General features: G+C 50.9%; 1 protein-coding gene and 1 pseudogene across 1 annotated transcript; one reads left to right on the top strand and one right to left on the bottom strand.

Annotated features, from left to right (window-relative positions):
* The first annotated feature begins 315 nt into the window (after window positions 1-315).
* On the top strand, window positions 316-816 carry LOC148788014 (uncharacterized). Its single transcript, XM_088880706.1, has one exon. It carries the CDS (start codon window positions 316-318, stop codon window positions 814-816), a length of 501 nt encoding a protein of 166 aa, XP_088736832.1.
* An 8,577-nt stretch (window positions 817-9,393) lies between these two features.
* LOC148788013 (25S ribosomal RNA) lies at window positions 9,394-10,141 on the bottom strand (annotated as a pseudogene; the record flags this gene model as incomplete).
* Window positions 10,142-24,125: the final 13,984 nt, after the last annotated feature.

The raw sequence follows: 24,125 nt of genomic DNA, 5'->3' as shown, positions 1-24,125 counted from the left end.
CCGCCTTCATCAATTCCGACGCCGAACCTCTCGAAAAAATCATTCGCTGAAGTGGTTGCACCGTCTCGGGCTTCGAAAACCGCAAATACGACACCTCATAAATACTTTTTTGCGGACTCGCCACCGACCGCTGTCGGTACAATTTTGGCTGGCGACAAAGGTCCAACATTGCTGTTTACAGATGCCGAGACCGAAGTCCTCGCAGCTCCATTTAGATTTGCACTAGTAGGAAAATTTTCGCATGGAGCACCCTCGTACAGCATGCTGCACAAACTGATCGCGGGAACTGGCATAAAAAATAAATTCACGGTTAGTATGCTAAATAACAGGCATGTCTTAATTTCCTTATCTTGTGAAGCAGATTATACTCGCTTGTGGCTGCGGCGTATTTGGTATATCCAGGGGTACCCAATGCGCGTCTTCAAGTGGACTCCTACTTTCACACCGTCTAAGGAGTCATCAATTGTACCGGTGTGGGTTAGTTTTTCGGAGCTACCAGCACATCTGTTCCGCAAGGAAGTTCTATTCATGGTGGCGAGCATGATTGGAACTCCTCTGCAAATTGATGATGCGACACTCAATCAGTCCAAGCTCTCCAAGGCAAGGGCATGCATTGAATTGGATCTTCTCAAACCGCGCCTTGAAGACTTTCAAATCCAGATTTGTGGGGCTACTATTGTGCAGCGTATTGAGTACGAGGATATCCCACACTATTACTCGTTGTGCAAACATGTTGGGCATCGAGACTCAGACTGCTATACGGAAGGGGATGCTCCCAAACCACCCCCAGAAGCCGAGCAATCGGGCTGTCACTGAGAAAATGAAAGGAAAGAAAGTTGCTGAAGAGGTCGGGCGGGACAAAGCAGTAGCAAAGGAACAGGTTGCGATTGAGACAGCCAAGGCATTTGAGAGAGGTGAATCAAGCAGGTACCCTACTAATCCCTCTAATGATGATGTTGATAGTGATAAACGTGGTACTGATATTGCTGATATCGAGACGTCGGATGTTAACTATGACTCGAATATGGAAAATGAAATGCATGTTGATAATGCTAACTGGTCAGCACACGAGCCTGCCGATAATCTTGTTGTGGGTGAGAACCACGTGGTTGTGCATGATAACATTGTGTCTGTTTTATCGCTAACACTACCTGCGATGATGGAAAAATGGGTGAGGAGAATTCGGAAAATAAAATGGCTGAAGGAAATTGGATATAAGTGGGAAATGCGACCATGCTTTTACAACAGAATTCAGATAAGGTGGAGACTTTGGTTAGTGATGCGACACCATTAAAGATCTGTGAACCACCTTGCTTGACCAATTGCAACCCTGCAGACTCGATTGAGCAGCTGTTACTGGAGCTGGCATCCCCGGACAAACTGCCTAGAAATGATTTCATCGTAGAGAGGTTACCGGAATACTTGGTCAAAAATACATCGTTGAAATTTCGAGTGATGAAACAGAGGAGTACCCCATGCGGTCCAATTTATTTTCAATGAAGAAGGGATGGAGACCCCGAAAAGTTTCCCCCACCTTCAGGTGTTTATCTATAAAAAAAAAAAAACCCTAAACCCTTAACCCTAACTACCAACCACGACCAAACCACCACTTGTTCAGCCTCACCACCACCTCCAACAGACAGCCCACCTCCTCCTCCACCGCGGCGTCACCGCCGCGCCGCCGTCGGCCGGTCGCTGGAAATTTCCACCGACGAGTGAAGCCACACGCGCACCACCATTGGATGCGTCTCGTAAAACCTGTCACAATGGTGCTGGTTGTGCAGTGATCGAACTCCGGACGCCGCCGGATGCGCCTTCCAAAGCTGCCTGAATCGCGCCATTTTCGCCCTTGATTCGCCGGCGACTTCTCTCTAAAATTTCGGCCGTTTTCCGGCAAGTTGCCGGCCGTACCATACACCATTTTGCTCGCCTTGACGAGCTCTACAATTCCTCTCCATCAATTTCACGATTCCTCCACGCATGAAGATGGGCTTCGACCTCGACCGCCGCTAGCCTCCGCCGTCGATTCGCCGTCGTCAGGGCGACCCACGGTCGAGGACCACCAGCGTTCGAATCCTCTTCTCAGTGCGAGTTGTTTGAAACTAGGCTCGCCCAATTTCATGGCCAGAGTGAAGAGATCTTACAATTCCCGTCCGTGCGCCGTCGCCAACGATCGGGCCGCCGTATCTCCGCCGTCCGACGTCGTTTCAATGGCGGACCACCACCATTGGCCTCGCCTGTCAAGGCGCAGCCAACCGTCCGGTCAGAAACAGCCACCGGAGAACGGCCAGAAGCTCCTCCACCAGCTGTTGACCGAGTTGACTCGGTCAACCCAATCAACCCAACAAATCCAACAGCCTGCTTCCTCGATCCCGACGCCGATCCTTCCGAAGAAATCATTTGCTGAAGTTGTGGCGCCTCCAAAGGCCTCGAAAACTGCAAAATCGGCACATCACAAATATTTCCCTACGGACTCGCCACCGGCCTCTTTCGGAACAGTTTTAACAGGAGACAATGGTCCAACATTGCAGTTTACAGAAGCCGAGACCGAAATCCTTGCAGCTCCAATCAGATTCGCGCTCGTCGGAAAATTTTCGCATGGAGCACACTCGTACAGCATGCTGCACAAACTGATCACGGGAACTGGCATAAAAAAATAAATTCACGGTTAGTATGCTGAACAACAGACATGTCTTAGTTTCCTTATCTTGTGAAGTAGATTATACTCGTCTGTGGTTGCGGCGCATTTGGTATATCCAGGGGTACCTGATGCGCATCTTCAAGTGGACTCCTACTTTCACTCCGTCTCAAGAGTCATCAATTGTACCGGTTTGGGTTAGTTTCCCGGAGCTGCCAGCACATCTGTTCCGCAAGGAAGTTCTATTCACGGTGGCGAGCATGATTGGAACTCCTCTGCAGATTGACGATGCCACACTCAATCAGTCCAAGCTCTCCAAGGCAAGGGCATCCATTGAATTGGATCTTCTCAAACCACGCCTTGAGGATTTTCAAATCCAGATTTGTGGGGCAACTATTGTTCAGCGTATTGCGTACGAGGATATCCCAAACTTCTGCTCCTTATGCAAACATGTTGGACACCGGGATTCAGACTGTTATTTAAAAGGCGATGCTCCCAAGCCACCTCCTCGGAAGCAGAGGAAGAGGGCTGCTGTGGAAGTGGAGCGGGGCAAAGCAGTTGTTCAGGAAGTTGGTGAGAGTTCAAAGACGAGGGACCAACCAGAACAACTTCAGCCTGCTAAGGACACCAGGTACCATACTGAGCACCAAACTGAAACTATGACTAGCGTCAATGAACTTTCTGTTCTTGCTGATGAAGTTAATATTCCCTGTGAGGCTGGAAAAATGGGTGATTTGCCTGCAGATAATCTTGTTGTTAGTTTTGTGGAAAACATTGTGGAGACTAATTTGCCTTCCGATAATTTGGTTATTGGTGCTGTGTATACTCTTATTGGGGGGGTGGAAATCCAAAGGAGGAAGAAACGGGTTAACCCAGGTAGCCCACGGCCAGTGAAGATCCAGGATCCAGTTTGCTCGTTGAACCTTAATCCGTCTGAGATCGAGGAAGGAGAACAGTTCTTTGCTTCTCCAACCCCGCCACGAAAATACAGACATCGTTGCACGCACTGGATCACTACAACCACTACAACCACTTAGAAACTTTTAAATATATTCTGTTTCACAATGTTAAGGAGTAGTACTCCTCTGGTTTCTTAAATGTTTTGTAAGACATCTGTTATTTATTTTTTAATGAAGATGGGATGGGGACCCCGATAAGCATCCCCCACCTTGGGGTGTTTTGACTAAAAAAACAAAAAACCCTAAACCGTAAACCCTAAACCGACAGTCACATTCTCCATTCATTCAGCAGCTTCACGCAAGAGGCCGATGCCGTCGTAGCTTACCAGTGAACCAGAAGATATGGCGATAGTACCTGCCGTAAACGAGGGAGAAAAGGTTCACAACGCTGTGTTGCTTTTCAACCGCTGGTCCTACGATGAAGTTCAGATTAGTGATATCTCAGTGGAAGACTACATCACTGCTACGGGAGCCAAGCATCCAACATAGATGCCTCACACAGCTGGGAGGTACCAAGCAAAGCGATTCAGGAAGGCTCAATGCCCAATTGTTGAGAGGTTGACCAACTCCCTGATGATGCATGGGAGGAACAATGGGAAGAAGCTCATGGCAGTTCGAATTGTTAAGCATGCCATGGAGATAATTCATTTGTTTACTGACTTGAGCCCCATTCAAGTCATTGTTGATGCTGTTATCAATAGTGGGCTAAGGGAAGACAGTGATGGCCCCTAACACGATTGACTTTCCTACACTCAAAGCTTCATTGGGCTGAGTCAACTCAGCTGAGTCAACTCGCTCGTCTGACAAGAAGCAACCCTCAGTTGCTGAAGCACAAACACCTCCACCATCTACCAAATCATTTGCTGAAGCACTCGCAAACCCCTCTCTACACCGCACCCGTGTCTCTACTGCGGCGGACCTGCACAAGTATTTTCTTGCCAACTCGACTCCAGCGAACGTTGGGAAGCAAGCCACACTTGAGGGGCGACAGACTCTCATTTTCTCTGATACTGAGACACTTTCATTTGTAGCGGCCTATCGTTTTGCTCTTGTTGGTAAATTCTCATATGGAGCACCGCAATATCGCAACCTTCACCGACTGGTGGCTGGGCTTGGAATCCATGGTGCTTTTACGGTTAGTATGATCAATGCTAAGCATGTTCTCATATCCATGTCAAATGAAACAGATTTCTCACGTCTCTGGTTAAGACGAATTTGGTACATACAAGGATATCCGATGCGGGTATTCAAATGGACCCCGACATTTACTCCTGCTCAAGAATCCTCTGTTGTTCCAATCTGGGTTAGCTTCCCCGAACTCCCAGCTCACTTATTCCATAAAGATGCTCTTTATGCAGTTGCTAGTATGATTGGAACACCACTGCAAATTGATGACTTCACTTTCAACCAGTCCAAGCTTTCAAAAGCAAGAGTCTGCATTGAAATCGATCTGCTTACACCGCTCATTCAGAAATTTGATATCCAAATCAATGGTATTTCGATTGTACAGAAAGTCGAGTATGAACAAGTGCCGGAATGCTGCACTTTATGTAAACATGTTGGCCACCAGGACTTGGAATGCTACTCCAAAGGGAACAACCCGAAACCAGCACCTCGTCGTTGAAATGAGGAGAGGAAGGAGCCTACTGCTGCAACGAAGAAAGGCAAGGAAAAAAAAGGGAAAGAAGCTACCAACACACCTACCAAAGCACTTGATGGAAAGGCAGAAAAGAGTAGCAGACGGACTGAGAGAGGTGAATGTTCGTATACCCAGGTACCGAATGCTGAACCCCAATCTTTTGCTATCAACGATATTAATTTACATGTTCATAATGATGAGATATTAACTGTTGGTAATGATACTATTGATAATATGCCTGTGGTTTGTGATAGAAATGCATCAAGTATGTATAATGTGCATGAGTTAAATTCTATTGTTGAGGAATTGAGAGATGATGATATTGTTGGGCATTGTGAGGGGGTAGCAAAGGAGGCTCCCCTCCAATGTGTTGCTCTTATTCCCTTTTCCCCAACCCATTTGCTATGCTTATTAAGAAGAATGAGGAGCAAGTGCTCAAAATGAATCAACCTGATCAACAACAAGGTGATGACGATCAGAGAATCTCTAGAAATCAGCAACAGACCTATACCCTTAACCAAGCTGCTAACGAACTTCCCTCACCGCCTGAGAATTACTATGATTTTGAAATTGAACTCGTTGAAGAAAAGGAAGAGGAATCAGCGCATATGGAGCAGATTCAAGATGGAAAATGCAAAACCGATTGGAACGCCATTGGGAAATCAGTTCAAACTATCCAACAGTGATTCGCCCAGACTGACTCCGAACGTGCAAAGATGAGAGTCACACCGTATGCCTCAGTAATTGGGAGCCTGATGTATGCTATGATCTGTACTCGACCGGATATAGCACATGCAGTGGGAGTAGTTAGCCGTTTTATGAGCAATCCAGGAGTGATGCACTGGGAAGCTGTGAAATGGATTTTTAGGTACCTAAGGGGTACTAAGGACCGAGCATTGGTGTTTGGTAAGGGCAAGCTTACCTTGTTTGGGTTTGTTGACGCTGATTTTGCAGGGAGTGACTATGACAGAAGGAGGAGCACTACAGGGTACGTGTTCACATATGACGGTACAGCCGTATCCTGGGTCTCAAAGCTGCAGAAGGTTGTCACACTGTCCACAACGGAAGCTGAGTACGTGGCAGTTACTGAGGCGGCTAAGGAGCTCATTTGGCTGCAACACTTCTTGGTGAATTAGGGAAACCTCAGGCAGATGTGATTCTTCATAGCGATAGCCAGAGTGCGATCCATCTAGCAAAGAATCCCGCGTTCCATTCGCGGACAAAGCACATCGAGATTGAATACCATTTCATCCGACAACTTCTGGAGAAGAAGGCACTGCAGTTGGAGAAGATCCAAGGAGAAAAGAACCCTGCGGACATGCTGACCAAGGCGGTTGCTATGGAGAAGTTGAAGCTGTGTACGGCTTCGACTAGCCTTGATGACTAGAGTGGACAAACCCGGCGGTACCAAGAAAGAAGTGGAGAAAAGCTAATCAATCTTCAAGTGGGAGATTGTTAAGTTGTGAAGATTGATTTGGAGAAGGAGAAGGATAACCCAATTCAACTTAGAAATCCCAAGTTGAGTTGGAGAAGGATAACCCGATTCAACTTAGAAATCCCAAGTTGAGTTGGAAAAGGATAAGTCATGGCTATAAATACTACTCTTATTGGCATTGTTTTGAAAAGCAGAGTAGAGAGAAAAGAAAGAGTTAGACGAGAGTGAGTGTTGTCTTTCACATGTGGTGAAGACTTACATACTGGTGTGTGTTGTACTCCTAAATTTTCCTCCTTTTTGAGTGTTTTCTCCTAGCTTGGTATCGCCCCCAGACGTAGGATTTATATCTGAACTGGGTTAACAAATTCGTGTCTTTTATCGCCTTCATATTCCAGCTGTTGTGCATCTTGACCCGATCTATTTCCTAACAGTTGTCGTAACCCGAGCAGGGATCCAACATGCCAAGACACGCCAATCACCACTCACGCGCCCATTACGTACGCAATGCCCGAGTACACAAACCAACGCCCGCCGTCCCACGACGCTTTCAAGCGTCGCGGCAGGCGAACTGCAGCAAGCACGCCCAAACACGCCCCGGTAGGCACAAAGATTCGGGATGAAACACGAGTTGGGAACCGAGGAGCACAAACCTAGGGACCTGAGCGGCTTGCTTGTGCGGACCGTCGTCGCCTGCCCCTCAACGCCTCCACTTCCGCAGGCGACGGGCTACTAGCAAGCGCACTCAAAAGCATACCCCAGCTCCCGAGCGGGAGCCTTGCAAGCTGGGATTGTCGACGTTTGCCCACCACAAGCTACTAATTTCAGCGTTGCAAGCCACAAGCGGCGACAAGCACCCCCGACCGTCGGATCCCGAAAACACCCACATCGGTCCGCTTATGCGAGGGGAGGCCGACCAACCTTGCTTGGACGGAGCTCGTGTTGGCCATGTTTTAGCAAATCGCAATCGAAGCTCACCCCCAACGATTTGCCGTTGCTGACGTGATGGCGTTCGGCGCACACGATACAAATGGGCATCGGCCGCACGCAACACCATAGATTCCCGCTCGAGCGCCCCGCCGGAAAAGCTCGCTGGACTCTTGCCGCCAAAATAGGGCCAACACAAGCCACACCCAAGCCATGAGGGCGGCCAAGGCTTAGGGGCTGCGGGGTGGCCGCCTTGCCCCTGCCCGTCCCCAGCGCCGAGACCCCCCTCAAACACCCTCCTCCCCCTATAATAGGCTTAAAAAAAAAGCTTTGTGACACGACTAGACATTGAAAAAGATGAGGAAGGCACTTTTTTGCCATTTTTGAATCATTTTACCGTATTTTTGCATGAAAATTTGCATGTCACCCTAAAATCACATGATTAATTCATTTTTCTTCAAATAATTTATTTTTAAGTTATGAAAATATTTATTTAATTATTAAAAAAATAATAAATAAAAGAAAAAAATTGAAAAAAATATGAAGACACATTCGACAAGTGAGAGAAATATGTGGAATAATATTTTTATTTTTTATTCACATATTCTTATCGCGAAATATTTACTTTATTATCGATCGGTCATATTATGCGTCCAAAAAGTTTGAAAAAGATTCGGAAAAAATTGGAGGGTGCACTTTCAAATTCCTTGTTTTCCAATAAAATCATTATGTATACATAAGCAGTGCGTCTTCACGAGCACTTCCGTGCAAGTTATCAGATGGAGCAACATCGATGTTTTTCCGGAATGCACTTTCAATTGTCTTCCCACAATCATCAACATCGGACAAACAAGCTTCGGGATGTCTCGAGACCTGACAAATAAGTCGTGGGCAAGATGTCTTTACATTCTAATGTCATCGTCGGAAGTGATCGAAGGCGACGGCCACGAGAGCAGTGCCGGACGGCAGCAGACGCGCCAGCGCCCACAGGCCGATGGCAGCAGACAGTGCAGACAACGCCTGCTGATGTGCGCGGGTGCAGGCAGACGAAAGCAGATGGTGTAGGCAGCCCCTGCTGACGTGCGCGCGTGTAGGAGGACGGCAGCACACGCGACCTGGCCGACCACTACCGACATGCGCGCGTGCGCCTGGAGCCTCTGTTATCAATGTGCGCGCGCGCCTGTGCACACACTGACGACGCGTGCACTCAGACAGACGTCAGTAGGCGGGCGCCTATGCAGGAAGCCCCTGCCGACCTGCGCGGGGGCGCCTGGAGGCTCTGTTGCCGACGTGTGCGCGCGCCTAAAGCCTCTGCTGTCGACTTACGAGCGCGCCTGTGGGGATAGTGCCGACATGCGTGCGCAGGCAGACGGCAGCAGACGGGCGCCCGTGCAGGCAGCCCTTGTTGGCCTGCGCGCGCACCTGCCCGGCCACTACCGACGTGCGGGCAGGCCTGGGCAGACCCCTGCAGTCTCCCGCCCGCGAGCAGGCAGACGGCAGTAGATGGGCGTGTGCGCAGGCCTTGCCAACCACTGCCAAAGTGCGTGAGCGCCTCGAGCCTCTACACTGCCGACGAGCGCGCGCGCCTGGGCCGGCCCCTGCCGATGTCTCTGGACTCCCTAACGTTGCCGTCAACTGCCGCGTCCCAGTTCAGGAAATTTAACCCGATTCCCTCTTGGAGCACGCGCTGAACGCACTGTCTGTCGGGCTTCCCCCGACCCTTAGGATTGACTAACTCATGTGCAAGTGTCGTTCATATGGAACCTTTCCTATCTTCGGCCTTCCAACCTAGCGACCGCCACGATCGCCGCGCCCTCCTACTCATCGGGGCCTGGGCCTTGCCCCGACGGTCGAGTATAGGTCGCGCGCATGAACGCCATCCATTTTTGGGACTAGTTGATTCGGCAGGTGAGTTGTTACACACTCCTTAGCGGATTTTGACTTCCATGACCACCGTCCTGCTATCTTAATTGACCAACACCCTTTGTGGGATATAGGTTAGCGCGCAGTTGGGTACCGTAACTCGGCTTTCGGTTCATCCTGCATCGCCAGTTCTACTGATAAAAAATGGCCCACTTGGAGCTCTCGATTCCCTGGCACGGCTCAACAGAGCAACCGTGCCATCCTACTTATTTAACGTTTGAGAATAGGTCGAGGGCATTGCCCCTCCCCCCCCCCCCCCGATGCCTCTAATCATTGGCTTTACCCGATAGAACTCGCGCTCGAGCTCCAGCTATCCTGAGGGAAACTTTAGAGGGAATCAGCTACTAGATGGTTTGATTAGTCTTTATCCCCTATACCCAAGTCAGACGAACGATTTGCACGTCAGTATTGCTGCGGGCTTCCACCAGAGTTTCCTCTGGCTTCGCCGCGCTCAGGCATAGTTCACCATCTTTCGGGTCCCGACAAGTATGCTCACTCGAACCCTTCTCAGAAGATCAAGGTCGGTCGGCGTTGCACCCCTCGGGGGAAATCACGCCGGTCAGCTTCCTTACGCCTTACGGATTTGCTCGCCCGTTGACTCTCACACATCTCAGACTCCCTGGTTCGTCTTTCAAGATGGGTTGAATAGGGACCCCGCTGGCCAGCACCAGGAGTGCGCAATTGTCGAAGCACGCCGGAGGCGCCCACTGTACGCCGCTATCGGGGCGACGGCATTCCGCGGGTATATCGACTGCCCGGGCTTTGGCCGCCGCCTCAATTCGCGCTGGTCCGCACCCCGAGTCGATCGACGGATCGGCTCTCGCCGTTCCACATCCGACCAGGGCACATCGCCGGCCCCCATCCGCTTCTCTCTCGACAATTTCAAGCACTCTTTGACTCTCTTTTCAAAGTCCTTTTCATCCCTCACGGTACTTGTTCGCTATCTATCTCTTGCCCGTATTTAGCCACGGACATAATTTACAGCCCGATTAGGGTTGCATTCCCAAACAACCCAACTCGCTGACAACGCCTCGTGGTGCGACAGGGTCCAGGCACGACGGCGCTCTCACCCTCTCCGACGCCCCTTTCCAGGGGACTTGGGCCCGGTCCGCCGCTGAGGACGCTTCTCTAGACTACAATTCCGACAGGGAAGCCGCCCGATTCTCAAGTTGGGCTATTCCCGGTTTGCTCGTTGTTACTAGGGGAATCCTTGTAAGTTTCTTTTCCTCCGCTTATTGATATGCTTAAACTCATAGGGGATGTTGTCACTGCCCGAGCAGGGATCCAACATGCCCATACACGCCAATAACCACACACGGGCCCATTACGTATGCAATGATCGCCATCCCACGACGCATTCAAGCGTCTCGGCAGGTGAACGGCAGCAAGCACGCCCAAGCATGCCCCGATAGGCACGAAGATTCGGGACGAAACATGACTTGGGAACCGAGCACAAACCTAGGGACCGGAGCGACTAGCTTATTTGGGCAATCGTCGGCTGCTTCCCGACGCCTCCACTTTCGCAGGCAACGGGCTACTAGCAAGCGCACCCAAAAGCATACCCAGCTCCCGAGCGGGAGCCTTGCATGTCGGGATTTCTGACTTTGGCCACCCACATGCTACTGATTTCGGGGTCGCGGTGTCACGGGCTGCCCGCACACTAGGCCCCCGTGACGCGCACTTCGGCCACTCAACCGTTCTACATGGCCGACCACTCAGCCTTCATCGACAGACGACGGACACCCAACTGTGTTAGAGTCTTAGGTGTAGGCCTTTTATTGCTTTGTTATTGCTTTGTTATTTGCTTTATGTTGTTTAGATTCCTCAAGGGGACGTTACGCCTCTTGAGTTGCAAATTTCAGCTTTCCTAGTGTCTAGTGTAGGCAATAGGATTTATTTTTTTAAGCCTATTATAGGGGGGAATGAGTTCAAGAAGCTTGGTTTAGTGACGTGTTGGAGTCCCCCTCAAGGCGAACCCCTTGCTCTAGCATCGTTGATCATTGTATACGCATTTTCAGTTCAATGCAATTTGGTTTTCTGAATCCGCGTGCGCAATTTACTGTTTTGTGATTGTTCCTCCCGACTCTGATATATTCGGCGCGCTGCATTAGTGCCGAGCGGAGGTATTGGCGGACGTAGTCAGCGGACTACTAGCCACACGACGCGTTGTGTGATAGGCGCCTCGTGAGAGGTGGTATCAGAGCCTCGTGCCACGATGGGGCCGAGGCGGACCGCTACTGCTGCGAGGGCATCGGGGCAAGATCCGGAAAGCCCGCGACATGCCGCAGCTTCAACCAGCGAGAGAGCTGAGAACCCGGAGGACGGACACTCCCGGTTGGTGGAATTGGAGACGAAGGTCTCTTCTCTAGAATCTGAGATCACGGTGCTGAATTCGGAGTTGGACGAGTGTCGGCACGTGATTCAGGAGATGGCTGGCGTATTCGGAAACGACAGCATTGCCGATATGCGGCGTGACATGGAGCAGATGTCCATTCAGATTGGACTGCTCCAGCGTGCAGTGGGTAGCACGCCTATGGTTGCTCACGACCCCGGTGCTAGGCTTCGAATACCAGAACCGAAGGCCTATAGCGGTGAGCGTGATGCGAAGGAGGTCGAGAACTTCCTCTTTGACATGGAACAGTACTTCCTTGCGGCAGACGTGCGGGACGAGGCAAGGAAGGTTGCGACTGCGACCATGTACCTGACTGGTGACGCAAAGCTGTGGTGGCGGACCAAGTTTGCGGAAATCCAGGCTCATCAAATACAGCTCGACACGTGGGCTCTTCTACGGGAGGCGATCAGAGAGCAGTTCTTCCCCGAGAATGTGGAGTACAATGCCAGGAGGGCATTGCGAAAGCTTGAACATACAGGTTCCGTGCGGGAATATGTCAAAGCTTTCTCAGCGCTGATGCTGAACATCCGAGACATGTCGGAGGCAGACAAGCTGTTCACTTTCATGGAAGGCTTGAAACAGTGGGCGAGAAACGAGTTGCAGAGGCAACGAGTGACTGATTTGAGTTCGGCTATCATCGCGGCCGAACGCCTGGCAGATTTCAACCAAGAGACTCGGAAGGATAGGCAGGCGACGCCTGGTCCTGCACAGAATAAGTCGAATGGGATGAAATCGTTCAGGAATATCTTCAACAGAGGTGGGGGAGACCAGAAACCCCACGCTCAGAATGGCTCGCAGGGCGGTTCAGACAGGAACAGGCCCCAAGAGAACAAGCAGGGAGCACCCGAGAGGAGGAGAGGGTGTTTCTTCTGCGATGGTCCGCATGGGTATCGGGATTGCCCGAAGAGACGGGTGTTGAATGCATTGGCAACGACCTTTGCCGACAATGCGTCATCCTCAAAGAGTGTGGAGCCACAAGCAGAGGCAGGTGGTGAGAATGACACGGAGGAGGATGAGGACAACTTGGGGGCCGTATCCCAATGGTGCAACACAGTCTCTATGGTGGCGGCGAAGAGAGTTGTGCCACCCCTTGCGAAAAAGACTGTCCCGGCTCTTACTGTGGAACAGCCGGAACTGAAAGAAGAAGAAGTTCAGCCCCGGATTCCTAGGAAGAAAGGGTTGATGTTCGTTGATGTGAAGATTCATGGCAAGCCGATTCGAGCCATGATCGACACTGGAGCCTCTCACAACTACCTTGCGAGCGCCGAAGTGGCGAGACTCGGGCTCGTGCTGGAGAAGGGAGTTGGGCGTGTGAAGGCGATCAACTCGGCTGCACAACCCATTGCCGGTGTAGCCAAGTCTGTGCAGATTAAGGTTGGTGCTTATGAAGGAAAGACCAATCTTTCGGTTGTGGTAATGGACGATTTCAAGCTTATCCTCGGGCTTGAATTTCTACGGGATACACGCACAGCTGTTCTACCCCATGTCGACTCGCTGATGATGATGGGAGCGAAACCGTGTGTCATCCCTACCTTGGCCGGACGTACTGGAGAGAGGAATTTGTCGGCCATGCAGTTTGAGAAGGGTCGCAAGCGGAATGAACCATCCTACTTGTGCACTCTTTGCCTTGATGAAATAGAAGAGGTGTCAGGGCCCATCCCGGGCGGCATTAAGAAACTGTTGATGGAGTTTGAAGACGTGATGCCAGGCGAGCTGCCTCGGAAGCTACCGCCGAAGAGGGCAGTGGATCACGAGATTGAGTTGGTGCCTGGCACGAGGCCGCCCGCCAGGGCACCGTACAGAATGTCGCAACCTGAGCTTGTGGAGCTTAGGAAGCAGTTGAAGGATATGTTGGAGAGCGGAATCATCAAACCCGCGAAGTCACCGTATGGAGCGCCGGTCCTGTTTCAGAAGAAGGCCGACGGCTCCCTACGCCTGTGTTGTGACTATCGGGCACTGAACAAGATCACTGTGAAGAACAAGTACCCGATACCGTTGGTGGCAGACTGCTTCGACCGTTTGAGTGGAGCGAACTACTTCACGAAGATAGACTTGAGGTCGGGCTATTGGCAGGTCCGAGTCAAGGAGGGTGATGAGGCGAAGATGACAGTTGTCACGAGGTACGGAGCTTTCGAGTTTCTTGTCATGCCTTTCGGCCTAACTAATGCTCCCGCAACCTTCAGCACCTTGATGAACCAGGTACTTCACGGTTTTCTTGATGAGTTTGTGGTGGTGTACCTGGACGACATTGTGATATACAGCAGAACCTTGGCCGAGCACGAGGACCATTTGCGGCAGGTTCTGACGAGACTCCGCGAGCACGAGCTGTACGTGAAGGTGTCGAAGTGCTCGTTTGCTCGGGAGACTATCAGTTTCTTGGGACACATCGTGGAGAGAGGACGCATTCGGATGGATCCCAAGAAAGTACAGGCTATCGAGGAGTGGAGACCGCCGAGCGATGTTCATGACTTGCGCTCATTTCTTGGCTTGGCGAACTATTATCGGCGTTTCGTGAAGGACTACTCCACGATCGCACGGCCTTTGACAGACTTACTGAAGAAGACGGAGACTTGGAATTGGACACCCCAATGCCAAGTAGCCTTCGATGATTTGAAGAGAGCGATGATGACAGATCCTGTGTTGGCCTTACCAGATATGTCAAAGCCATTCTTGGTGGAGACAGACGCTTCAGACTTTGCTTTAGGAGGAGTTCTGATGCAAGATGGCCATCCAGTTGCCTTTGAGAGCAGAAAGTTGAAGGATGCTGAACGACGTTATTCAGTGCACGAGAAGGAGTTGTTGGCCGTAGTTCATTGCGTTCGACTATGGCGACACTATTTGTTAGGCTCTCCCTTCGTGGTCAGGACGGATAACACTGCAGTGAGTCATTTCATGTCGCAGCCGAAGCTGACCAGTAGGCAGGCACGTTGGCAGGAGTTGTTGTCAGAGTTTCACTTCGTGTTGGAGTACCGGGCCGGCTCCAGCAACCACGCAGCTGACGCCTTGAGCCGCAGGGCGGACTTGGCGAACTTGGAGTCGATAGCAGCGCTCTCCTCTAGCGCGGCTGCTATCTCTGTGAAGGATCAGGTGCGGGAGTTACTACCGAGGGATCCCGCAGCGCAAGGCCTGATTCGGCTTGTCGAGCAGGGCAAGGCTCGACACTTTTGGATCGAGGATGGATTGTTGATGACCAAGGGAAACCGCGTATATATTCCGAGAGGCGGGGACCTACGGAAATCACTTCTTTCCGAATGCCACGACACACTTTGGGCGGGACACCAAGGACAGGAGCGCACGTTTGCCTTGGTGAAGAGGGCCTACTATTGGCCACAACTGCGGGACGATGTCGAGACGTATGTCCGCACTTGCTTGATTTGTCAGCAGGACAAGGCAGACCATCAGAAGAAGGCTGGTTTGCTACAACCACTTCCCATCCCAAAGCGTCCATGGGAGAGCGTCTCCATGGATTACATCTCTGGATTGCCTAAAGTCGGGGACTTAGGCTCTATTATTGTCGTGGTCGATCGTTTGTCAAAATATGCTACATTCATCGCAGCACCCAAACACGTTACAGCAGAAGGGACGGCTCATCTCTTCTTCAAGCACATCGTCAAACATTGGGGACTGCCAAAAGATATTGTCAGTGATCGTGACTCCCGTTTCACTGGCGTCTTCTGGACCGAGTTGTTCAAACTCCTCGGGTCCACACTTTCCATGAGCTCGAGCTATCATCCACAGTCCGATGGTCAGACAGAACGCTTTAATTCTATGTTGGAGGACTACCTTCGGCACTTTGTGCGAGGTACGCAGAAGGATTGGGTGAAGCTCCTGGATGTCGCTCAGCTGTGTTTCAATGCTCAAAAGAGCTCTTCGACTAACAAGAGCGCTTTTGAAATCGTCACTGGGCAGCAGCCGCTCCTTCCTCACACTCTTGACATCCCACAAAGTGTGAGATCCCCTCTTGCTCGAAGTTTCTCCCAGGAGTGGAAGCAGAATGTTGATATCGCTAAAAGTTGCCTGGAGACAGCTCAGAAGCGGATGAAGAAGTATGCAGATCAGAATCGCCGCTTCGTTGAGTTCAATGCGGGAGACCTGGTGCTGGTGAAGGTCCCGGATCCGAGATTGTCAAAGTCATCAAGGGGGAGAGATCCTCGGTTGATGCAGAAATATGTTGGTCCTTTGCCGGTCCTTAGGCGTATTGGGACGGTAGCATACAAGGTGGAGCTGCCGCCGTGGTGGAAGATCCACAACGTCTTCCATGTCAGCCAATTGAAGAAGTACTCAGCAGACAGGGAAGACGATACCCGCAATCAACCCAGCCGCCCACAACTCGAATTGAAGAAGATGAAGGAGAAGGTGGCTGAAGCGATCCTAGATCACCGAGTGACGAGTACCGCGAAGAAAGACCACACAGAGTACTTGGTGAAATGGAGGGGATGCAGCAGCGAGGAGAACACTTGGGAGCGAGTGACGAACCTAAAGGCGTTTCTACCCCTTGTCGAAGCGTACCGTGCTTCCGTAGCGCCGGGGACGTCGCTATCTCAGGTGGGGGAGAATGTCACGGGCTGCCCGCACACTAGGCCCCCGTGACGCGCACTTCGGCCACTCAACCGTTCTACATGGCCGACCACTCAGCCTTCATCGACAGACGACGGACACCCAACTGTGTTAGAGTCTTAGGTGTAGGCCTTTTATTGCTTTGTTACTGCTTTGTTATTTGCTTTATGTTGTTTAGATTCCTCAAGGGGACGTTACGCCTCTTGAGTTGCAAATTTCAGCTTTCCTAGTGTCTAGTGTATGCAATAGGATTTATTTTTTTAAGCCTATTATAGGGGGGAATGAGTTCAAGAAGCTTGGTTTAGTGACGTGTTGGAGTCCCCCTCAAGGCGAACCCCTTGCTCTAGCATCGTTGATCATTGTATACGCATTTTCAGTTCAATGCAATTTGGTTTTCTGAATCCGCGTGCGCAATTTACTGTTTTGTGATTGTTCCTCCCGACTCTGATATATTCGGCGCGCTGCATTAGTGCCGAGCGGAGGTATTGGCGGACGTAGTCAGCGGACTACTAGCCACACGACGCGTTGTGTGATAGGCGCCTCGTGAGACGCGGGCAACAGACAACGACAAGCACACCCAAGCTGTGTGGGTGCTACCGGAAGTCGACAGGCGGGGGTGCAAGCCGTCGCCGGCCGCCCTTGACGCCTCAATTTTTGCAGGCAACGGGCTACTAGCAAGCGCACCCAAAAGCATACCCCAGCTCCTGAGCGGGAGCCTTGCATGCCGGGATTTCCGACGTTTGCACACCACAAGCTACTAATTTCAACGTCACAAGCCACAAGCGGCGACAAGCACCCCCGATCGTCGGATCCCGACTGCACCCACATCGGTCTGCTTATGCGAGGGGAGGCCGACAAGCATTAGCGGACTGACCAACCTTGCTTGGACGGAGCTCGTGTTGGCCATGTTTTAGCAAATCGCAATGGAAGCTCGCCCCAGACGGTTTGCCGTTGCGGACGTGATGGCGTTCGGCGCACACAATGCAAATGGGCATTGGCCGCTCACAACACCGTACACCGGAAAAGCTCGTCGGACTCTCGCCGCCAAAACAAGGCCAACACAAGCCACGCACAAGTCATGAGGGCGGCCGAGGCTTGGGGGCTGCGGGGGGGCGCCTTGCCCCTGCCCGCCCCCAGCGCCCAGACCCCCCTCAAGCACCCTCCTCCCCCTATAATAGGCTTAAAAAAAAAAGTCTTGTGACAAGACTAGACATTGAAAAGGCTGATGAAGGCACTTTTTTGCCCTTTTTGAAGCATTTTAGCGTATTTTTGTATGAAACTTTGCACATCACCTCAAAATCACATGATTAATTCATTTTTGTTGAAATAATTTAATTTTGACTTATAAAAATATTTATTTAATTATTTTATTTATTAAAAAATAATAAATAAAAGGGAAAAATGGGAAACATATGAAGACACATGTGACAAGTGAGAAATATGTGGAATAATATTTTTATTTTTTATGCATCGTATTTGTATCGCGAAATATTTATTTTATTATATTCAGTTATATTATGTGTCCCAAAAGTTTGAAAAAGCAGCGAAAAAAATTTGAGGGTTCACATTCAAATCCCTTGTTGTCCAACAAAAATATTATGTATACATGAGCATTGCGTCTTCATGAGCACTTCCATACGAGTTATCAGATGGAGCAACATCGATGTTTTTCGGGAACACCCTGTCAATTGTCTTCCCACAATCATCAAAATCGGACAAATAAGCTTCGGGATATTTCGAGACCTGACAAATAATCGATGGGCAAGATGTCTTTACATTCTAATGTCATCATTGGGATGAGTGTTGCAAAGGTTTATGAAAAACAGCATGATGGAAGGCGATGAGCACGAGAGCAGTGCCGGACAGGAGCAGACGCCCCAACGCTCACTGGCCGACGGCAGTAGACGGTGTACGCAGCCGCTGCCAACGTCTTACAGGCTTGCTCTTCTTTCTCGCAGCGGAATGTAATTCTGATATACTTTTCCCCTGTGCGGCCTCAAAAGTGACGCCTTACCTTTGATAGGTCTTCGCACATATCAGAGTATAGGCACAGTCCGTCGCGTGTCTTTGACACTGAAACTCGCTAGCGCAACATCTGAACGCCTCCCATTGCTGCACCGCGTGCCCTTGCGCTCGTCTATCCAGAATGCCCATACTCGCTGAGGCTCTCGGCACTCGTGCCTTAACATACAATCTCGAAACCTGTCGACGTATTGCTTAATGGGAAGGAGCATCCTCGCTCCGCCTCGGCATTATGGCACTACGCTTGCGCCGGCGACGCCCATCTCATGCCCAATACTCACTTGGTTCATCCTAGGCGCTCGCCCTCGTCATGGCCGCCTTCCATGCGTTGCCCAAGTAGGACCGGATCATAAGTCCGAGGCGCAATCGCTATGCCGACATCTTGCCATTATCTCGCACGGCATGCCCAACATGCCTCCTTGCCTTTCAGCTTTGGCTTCATAATATGCCCACAGTGCGGCATCATCCCACGATCGCTCATCTTTAGCTAAAGGACCCCCATGGACTGCTTGAACTTAATAGCGCATTCCATGAGTTGGATCACGAGGTCTTCGAATGATTGCCTCGATCACCCATTCGCACCTGATCTATCGCAGCCTGCGGGGCAACCTTTCACATCACACGAGCCTCTCGGCAGTCTCGGCGCCCAACATAAGCCATCCTGGCCCTACGTTGCCAGTCAGGTTTCCAAGCCCTACGGGGACTCTAGCGTTCCTCTCATGAGCTGCCTAGAGCCGGCTCTTGAAGGCCCCCATCATGCCCCCAAGAGATGCTCATTTATTGCAGACGTCTTCTAAAGCTACTGCCGTCGTGCACGGGTAGGGCTGGCTGGAGCTCACCACTACATGCCCCCCCTTATAATAGGCTTAAGAAAATAATCTCTTGTTCCAAGAGTAGAACACTCAAAAGGCTGAGGAGTGCACTTTTCCAGCATCTCCAAGGATAAAGCACTCTGTTTCACACATTAAGCTCCTACTCGCGCCTAAGGTTGCGCTCCATCATTGCTGCGTGCTGGCTGACATCCCCTAGTCACCTGCACGTCCGCCACAAGTGTTACAGCCAACCTCTAGCACAAGGTGCGGCCTGTGACACCCTCACCCACTCGTTCTGTTGACATCCTCGTCAACACATACACGAAGGATTGATGTGTATGCGGTGCCCAATACTCTCTCTCAGTATCTCGCGACACCAGACCGACCTCCTGCTCTTTCGAGCGCTCCATCGTGAAGTGCCTCTCCAGCACAACATGTTATCTCCCACAACGATGCCTCTGCTGCACTCGAGGTGATCAACTCAACCCAAACGAAAGTCTGTGTGCTCGTCTACACCTTCGTCCTAAATCGGTTGCTAAGCTCCCCCACAAAACATAGTGTCTCTCATGCACTCATTTAATACTAAAATTGAACGGAAGTATGCGCTTCTCTCTGCACTCTCTTCCAAAGGTGGCAGGTAACTCTCAACAAACAATGCCTCAGATACACTGCCTGATAGCCTCAAGCAGGTAGTCTGTGTACTCGTCTACACTCTCTTCCACAATATCGCTCACATTAGAAGTTTGTGCCTTTCTCTAGACTCACTTCTCAATGTAACTTGCTGAAGTCGGAAGTTCGTGCCTCGCTCTACACTCTCTTCCCAACCGTCGCTCACATTACAAGTCTGTGCCTTTCTCTACAGTCTCTTCTCAATGTAGCCTGCTGAAGTCGGAAGTCTGTGCCTGGCTCTACGCTGTCTTCGGAAGTCTATGCCTCTCTACACTCTTTAGAAGTCTGTGCCTAGCTCTACACTCTCTTCCCAATTCTCTCAACTATGCTCAAAATCTTGTGAAGTGCGCCTCTGAAATATCCGATGCTCCTCAAGATACTGCCTCCAATACATTCGAATTGATCTGGAATGAAAGGAGTGTCTGATGTTCCTCAAGATAGTGCCTCATATACACTCGAATTAATATGGAATGACGTGCGAAGTGGGAGTCTATGTGCACTCTTCGCACTCCCTCACCCACACGAGGTGTTGCCGCCCTCGGCAAACACGCAAACCCGCCCCTTTGGTAGACCACACTTAGACACTTGCAAACACCTAATGGGCCAAATGCCCAACTGTCGGGACCGCGCCGCTCGTAGACCGAACGTCTCTACAAAGGGTTCTCGCTCAACCCAATGTGAAAATGAGACCCCTGCCCCGAGTCTGGTTGACGACCAAGCTCAAATCCTACTCGACCGCAAAACTCAATCTCATTGCCTTGGCCCAAGCGCTTGACTGCAACTGCAAGGATAGGATCTATGAATTCCCATCTAGCAGTAAACTCCAAACGCTAGTCTCGCATCTGTCCAATCACTAACAAGAATGGGATGTTCAACTCCTGTCTCGACTGCACTAACAAGGTTGGGGTTTCTCGCTCCCAATCCCTGCCCTAATATCACGTTCAAATCTGGCTTGCGCGAAAGTCAAACTCAAGCGCCTCAAACTCAAATTCAACTCTAAGCCCGACCGACCCGGCCGCACCATGCCGTACATGGTGCCGATGGAGCTTGATGCTCCCCTCGCGATTCTCAACTCGGTAATCCCCGTCGAAAATCCTTAAACCAAAGAGCCCAAAATATGGTGTCAGAATCCCGTCGAGGAACCTTCTCAATTCAGCTCAAACTCGTGCTCCTGGCGAGCACCCAACACATGGATTAGTGGGCTGCTCCCACTCAAACTCCACACAAGTTATCTTTCTCACTTAACTGATGCCTATGCTCCTTGGTTCTTGAAGCGTGCCGTCTCTCTCTCTAGACGCACCCTCACCTACCACAATAGCACTTCATCACATAATTCTCGGCCACACACGGCTCGCACTGAATACTGCCCACAACGAAAAGGGTCTCAACGTCCACTCCTCGCAACCCCAAGGGTGGCTTGTTCCACGCACCTCATGTGCAACTGTGATTCGGCTCCTGCATATTCAGCACATCCTCCTCTGCTAGAAACTCTTCATACTAATGAGAAGGTGGCCCTTCATCCACCACTCTCAACTCAAGGTGGTATCTCGCCCACCAAAATGGCCTCGTTGCAACGACCGCCTCCTGGCTTACGGCAATCAGCACACATGGTTGCTACACTCACTCACAAACATGGCTCTCGCAGTCAACCCAACTCATTGGCATGTCCCGCTCTCGCTCAGGGAAGTCAAGTGAACTCTGAAATCTGAATATCAATCTGCCGAAAAGCTTTGAACCACGGTTGACAGCTCGCCCAACACATCTGCGGCACCCACACACCTGCCAACTAACAACAATGAAGTTGGACCGTAGCCACTTGCTCTCTGAAGCAACCTAAATGCGCATAAAGGACTCTACCCAACATGATCTCTGGAGTAAACGTCCCCCAAAATCATATGATGTCTCTCAGAATCACAACGATATGATTTTGTCTCAACTGATGGTCTCAACTGATGCCAACTCGCCTCTACCTGACGTAGAGCTCATATGCCATTCATCAACCGGGAGGTCTCGTCCTCCAGGCTCGAAATTCACCTTGGCCCATGAAGGCAACGAGGCTCTGATACCAAGTCTCACAGGCGTGCTCTTCTTTCTCGCAACGGAATGTAATTTTAATATATTTTTCGCCTGTGCAGCCTCAAAGGTGACGCCTAACCTTCGACCGACCTTCGCACATATCAGAGTATAGCGACAGTCAGTCGCGTGTCCTCGACACTGAAACTCGCTAGCACGACATCTGAACGCCTCCCAGCGCTGAACCGCGTGCTCTTGCGCTCGCCTATCCAGAATGCCCATACTCGTTGAGGCTCTCGACACTAGTACCTTAGCGTCTCGCCCACAATCTCGGAACCTGCCGACGCACTGCTTAATGGCAAGGAGCATCCCCGCTCCACCTCTGCATTACGGCACTACGCTTGCGCCCGCAACGCCTATCTCATGCCCAACACTCACTCGGTACATCCTACGCGCTCGCCCTCATCATGACCGCTTTCCATGCCTTGCCCGAGTAGGACCGCATCATAAGTCCGAGGCGCAATCGCTATGGCGACATCTTGCCGTTATCTCGCACGGCATGCCCAACAGCCTTTCAGCTTTGGTTTCATAATATGCCCACAATGTGGTGATCAGCCTTTCAGCCATGGACTGCTTGAACTTAATAGCGCATTCCATGAGTTGGATCACGAGGTCTTCGAATGATTGCCTCGATCACCCATTCGCACCTGATCTATCGCAGCCTGCGGGGCAACCTTTCACATCACACGAGCCTCTTGGCAGTCTCGGCAGTCTCGGCGCCCAACATAGGCCATCTTGGCCCTACGTTGCCAGTCAGGTTTCCAAGCCCTACGGGGACTCTAGCGCTCCTCTCATGAGCTGCCTAGAGCCAGCTCTTGAAGGCCCCCATCATGCCCCCAAGAGATGCTCATTTAGTGCAGACATCTTCTAAAGCTACTGTCGTCGTGCACGGGGAGGCCTGGGTGGAGCTCACCACTACATGCCCCCTCTTATAATAGGCTTAAGAAAATAATCTCTTTTCCAAGAGTAGAACACTTAAAAGGCTGAGGAGTGCACTTTTCCCGCATCTCCAAGGATAAAGCACTCTGCTTCACACATAAAGCTCCTACTCGCGCCCAAGGTTGCGCTCCATCATCGCTGCGTGCTGGCTGACATTCCCTAGTCGCCCGCACGTTCGCCACAAGTGTTACAGCCGACCTCTAGTCCAAGGTGCAGCCTGTGACACCCTCACCCACTCGTTCTGTTGACGTCCTCGTCAACACATACACGAAGGATTGATGTGTATGCGGTGCCCAATACTCTCTCTCAGTATCTTGCGACACCAGACCGACCTCCTGCTCTTTCGAGCGCTCCATCGTGAAGTACCTCTCCAGCACAACACGTTATTTCCCACAACGATGCCTCTGCTGCACCCGAGGTGATCAACTCAACCCAAATGGAAGTATGTGTGCTCGTCTACACCTTCGTCCTAAATCGGTTGCTAGGCTCCCCCACAAAATATAATGTCTCTCATGTACTCATTCAACACTAAAATAGAACGGAAGTCTGCGCCTCTCTCTGCACTCTCTTCCAAAGGTGGCGGGTAACTCTCAACAAACAGTGCCTCAGATACACTGCCTGATCGCCTCAAGCAGGAAGTATGTGTACTCGTCTACACTTTCTTCCCCAATGTCGCTCACATTAGAAGTCTGTGCCTTTCCCTAGACTCTCTTCTCAATGTAGCTTGCTGAAGTCGGAAGTTTGTGCCTCGCTTTACACTCTCTTCCCAACAGTCGCTCACATTAGAAGTCTGTGCCTTTCTCTACACTCTCTTCTCAATGTAGCCTGCTGAAGTCGGAAGTCTGTGCCTCGCTCTACACTCTCTTCCCGACTGTTGTTCACTGAAGTTGAAAGTTTGTGCCTGGCTCTACACTCTCTTTGGAAGTCTGTGCCTCTCTACACTATCTTCGGAAGTCTGTGCCTCTCTACGCTCTCTTCGGAAATCTATGCCTGGCTCTACACTCTCTTCCCGATTCTCTCAACTGTGTTCCAAGTCTTGTGAAGTGCGCCTCTGAAATCTCCGATGCTCCTCGCAACCCCAAGGGTGGCTTGTTGCACGCACCTCATGTGCAACTGTGCTTCGGCTCCTGAATATTCAGCAGA

The sequence above is a fragment of the Sesamum indicum genome, linkage group LG5 (assembly GCF_026168435.1).
Source record: "Sesamum indicum cultivar Baizhima isolate 11 linkage group LG5, ASM2616843v1, whole genome shotgun sequence".
Lineage (NCBI taxonomy): Eukaryota > Viridiplantae > Streptophyta > Magnoliopsida > Lamiales > Pedaliaceae > Sesamum > Sesamum indicum.
The sequence above is the reverse complement of the archived record's forward strand: the minus strand, read 5'-3'. Positions and strand labels throughout refer to the sequence as shown.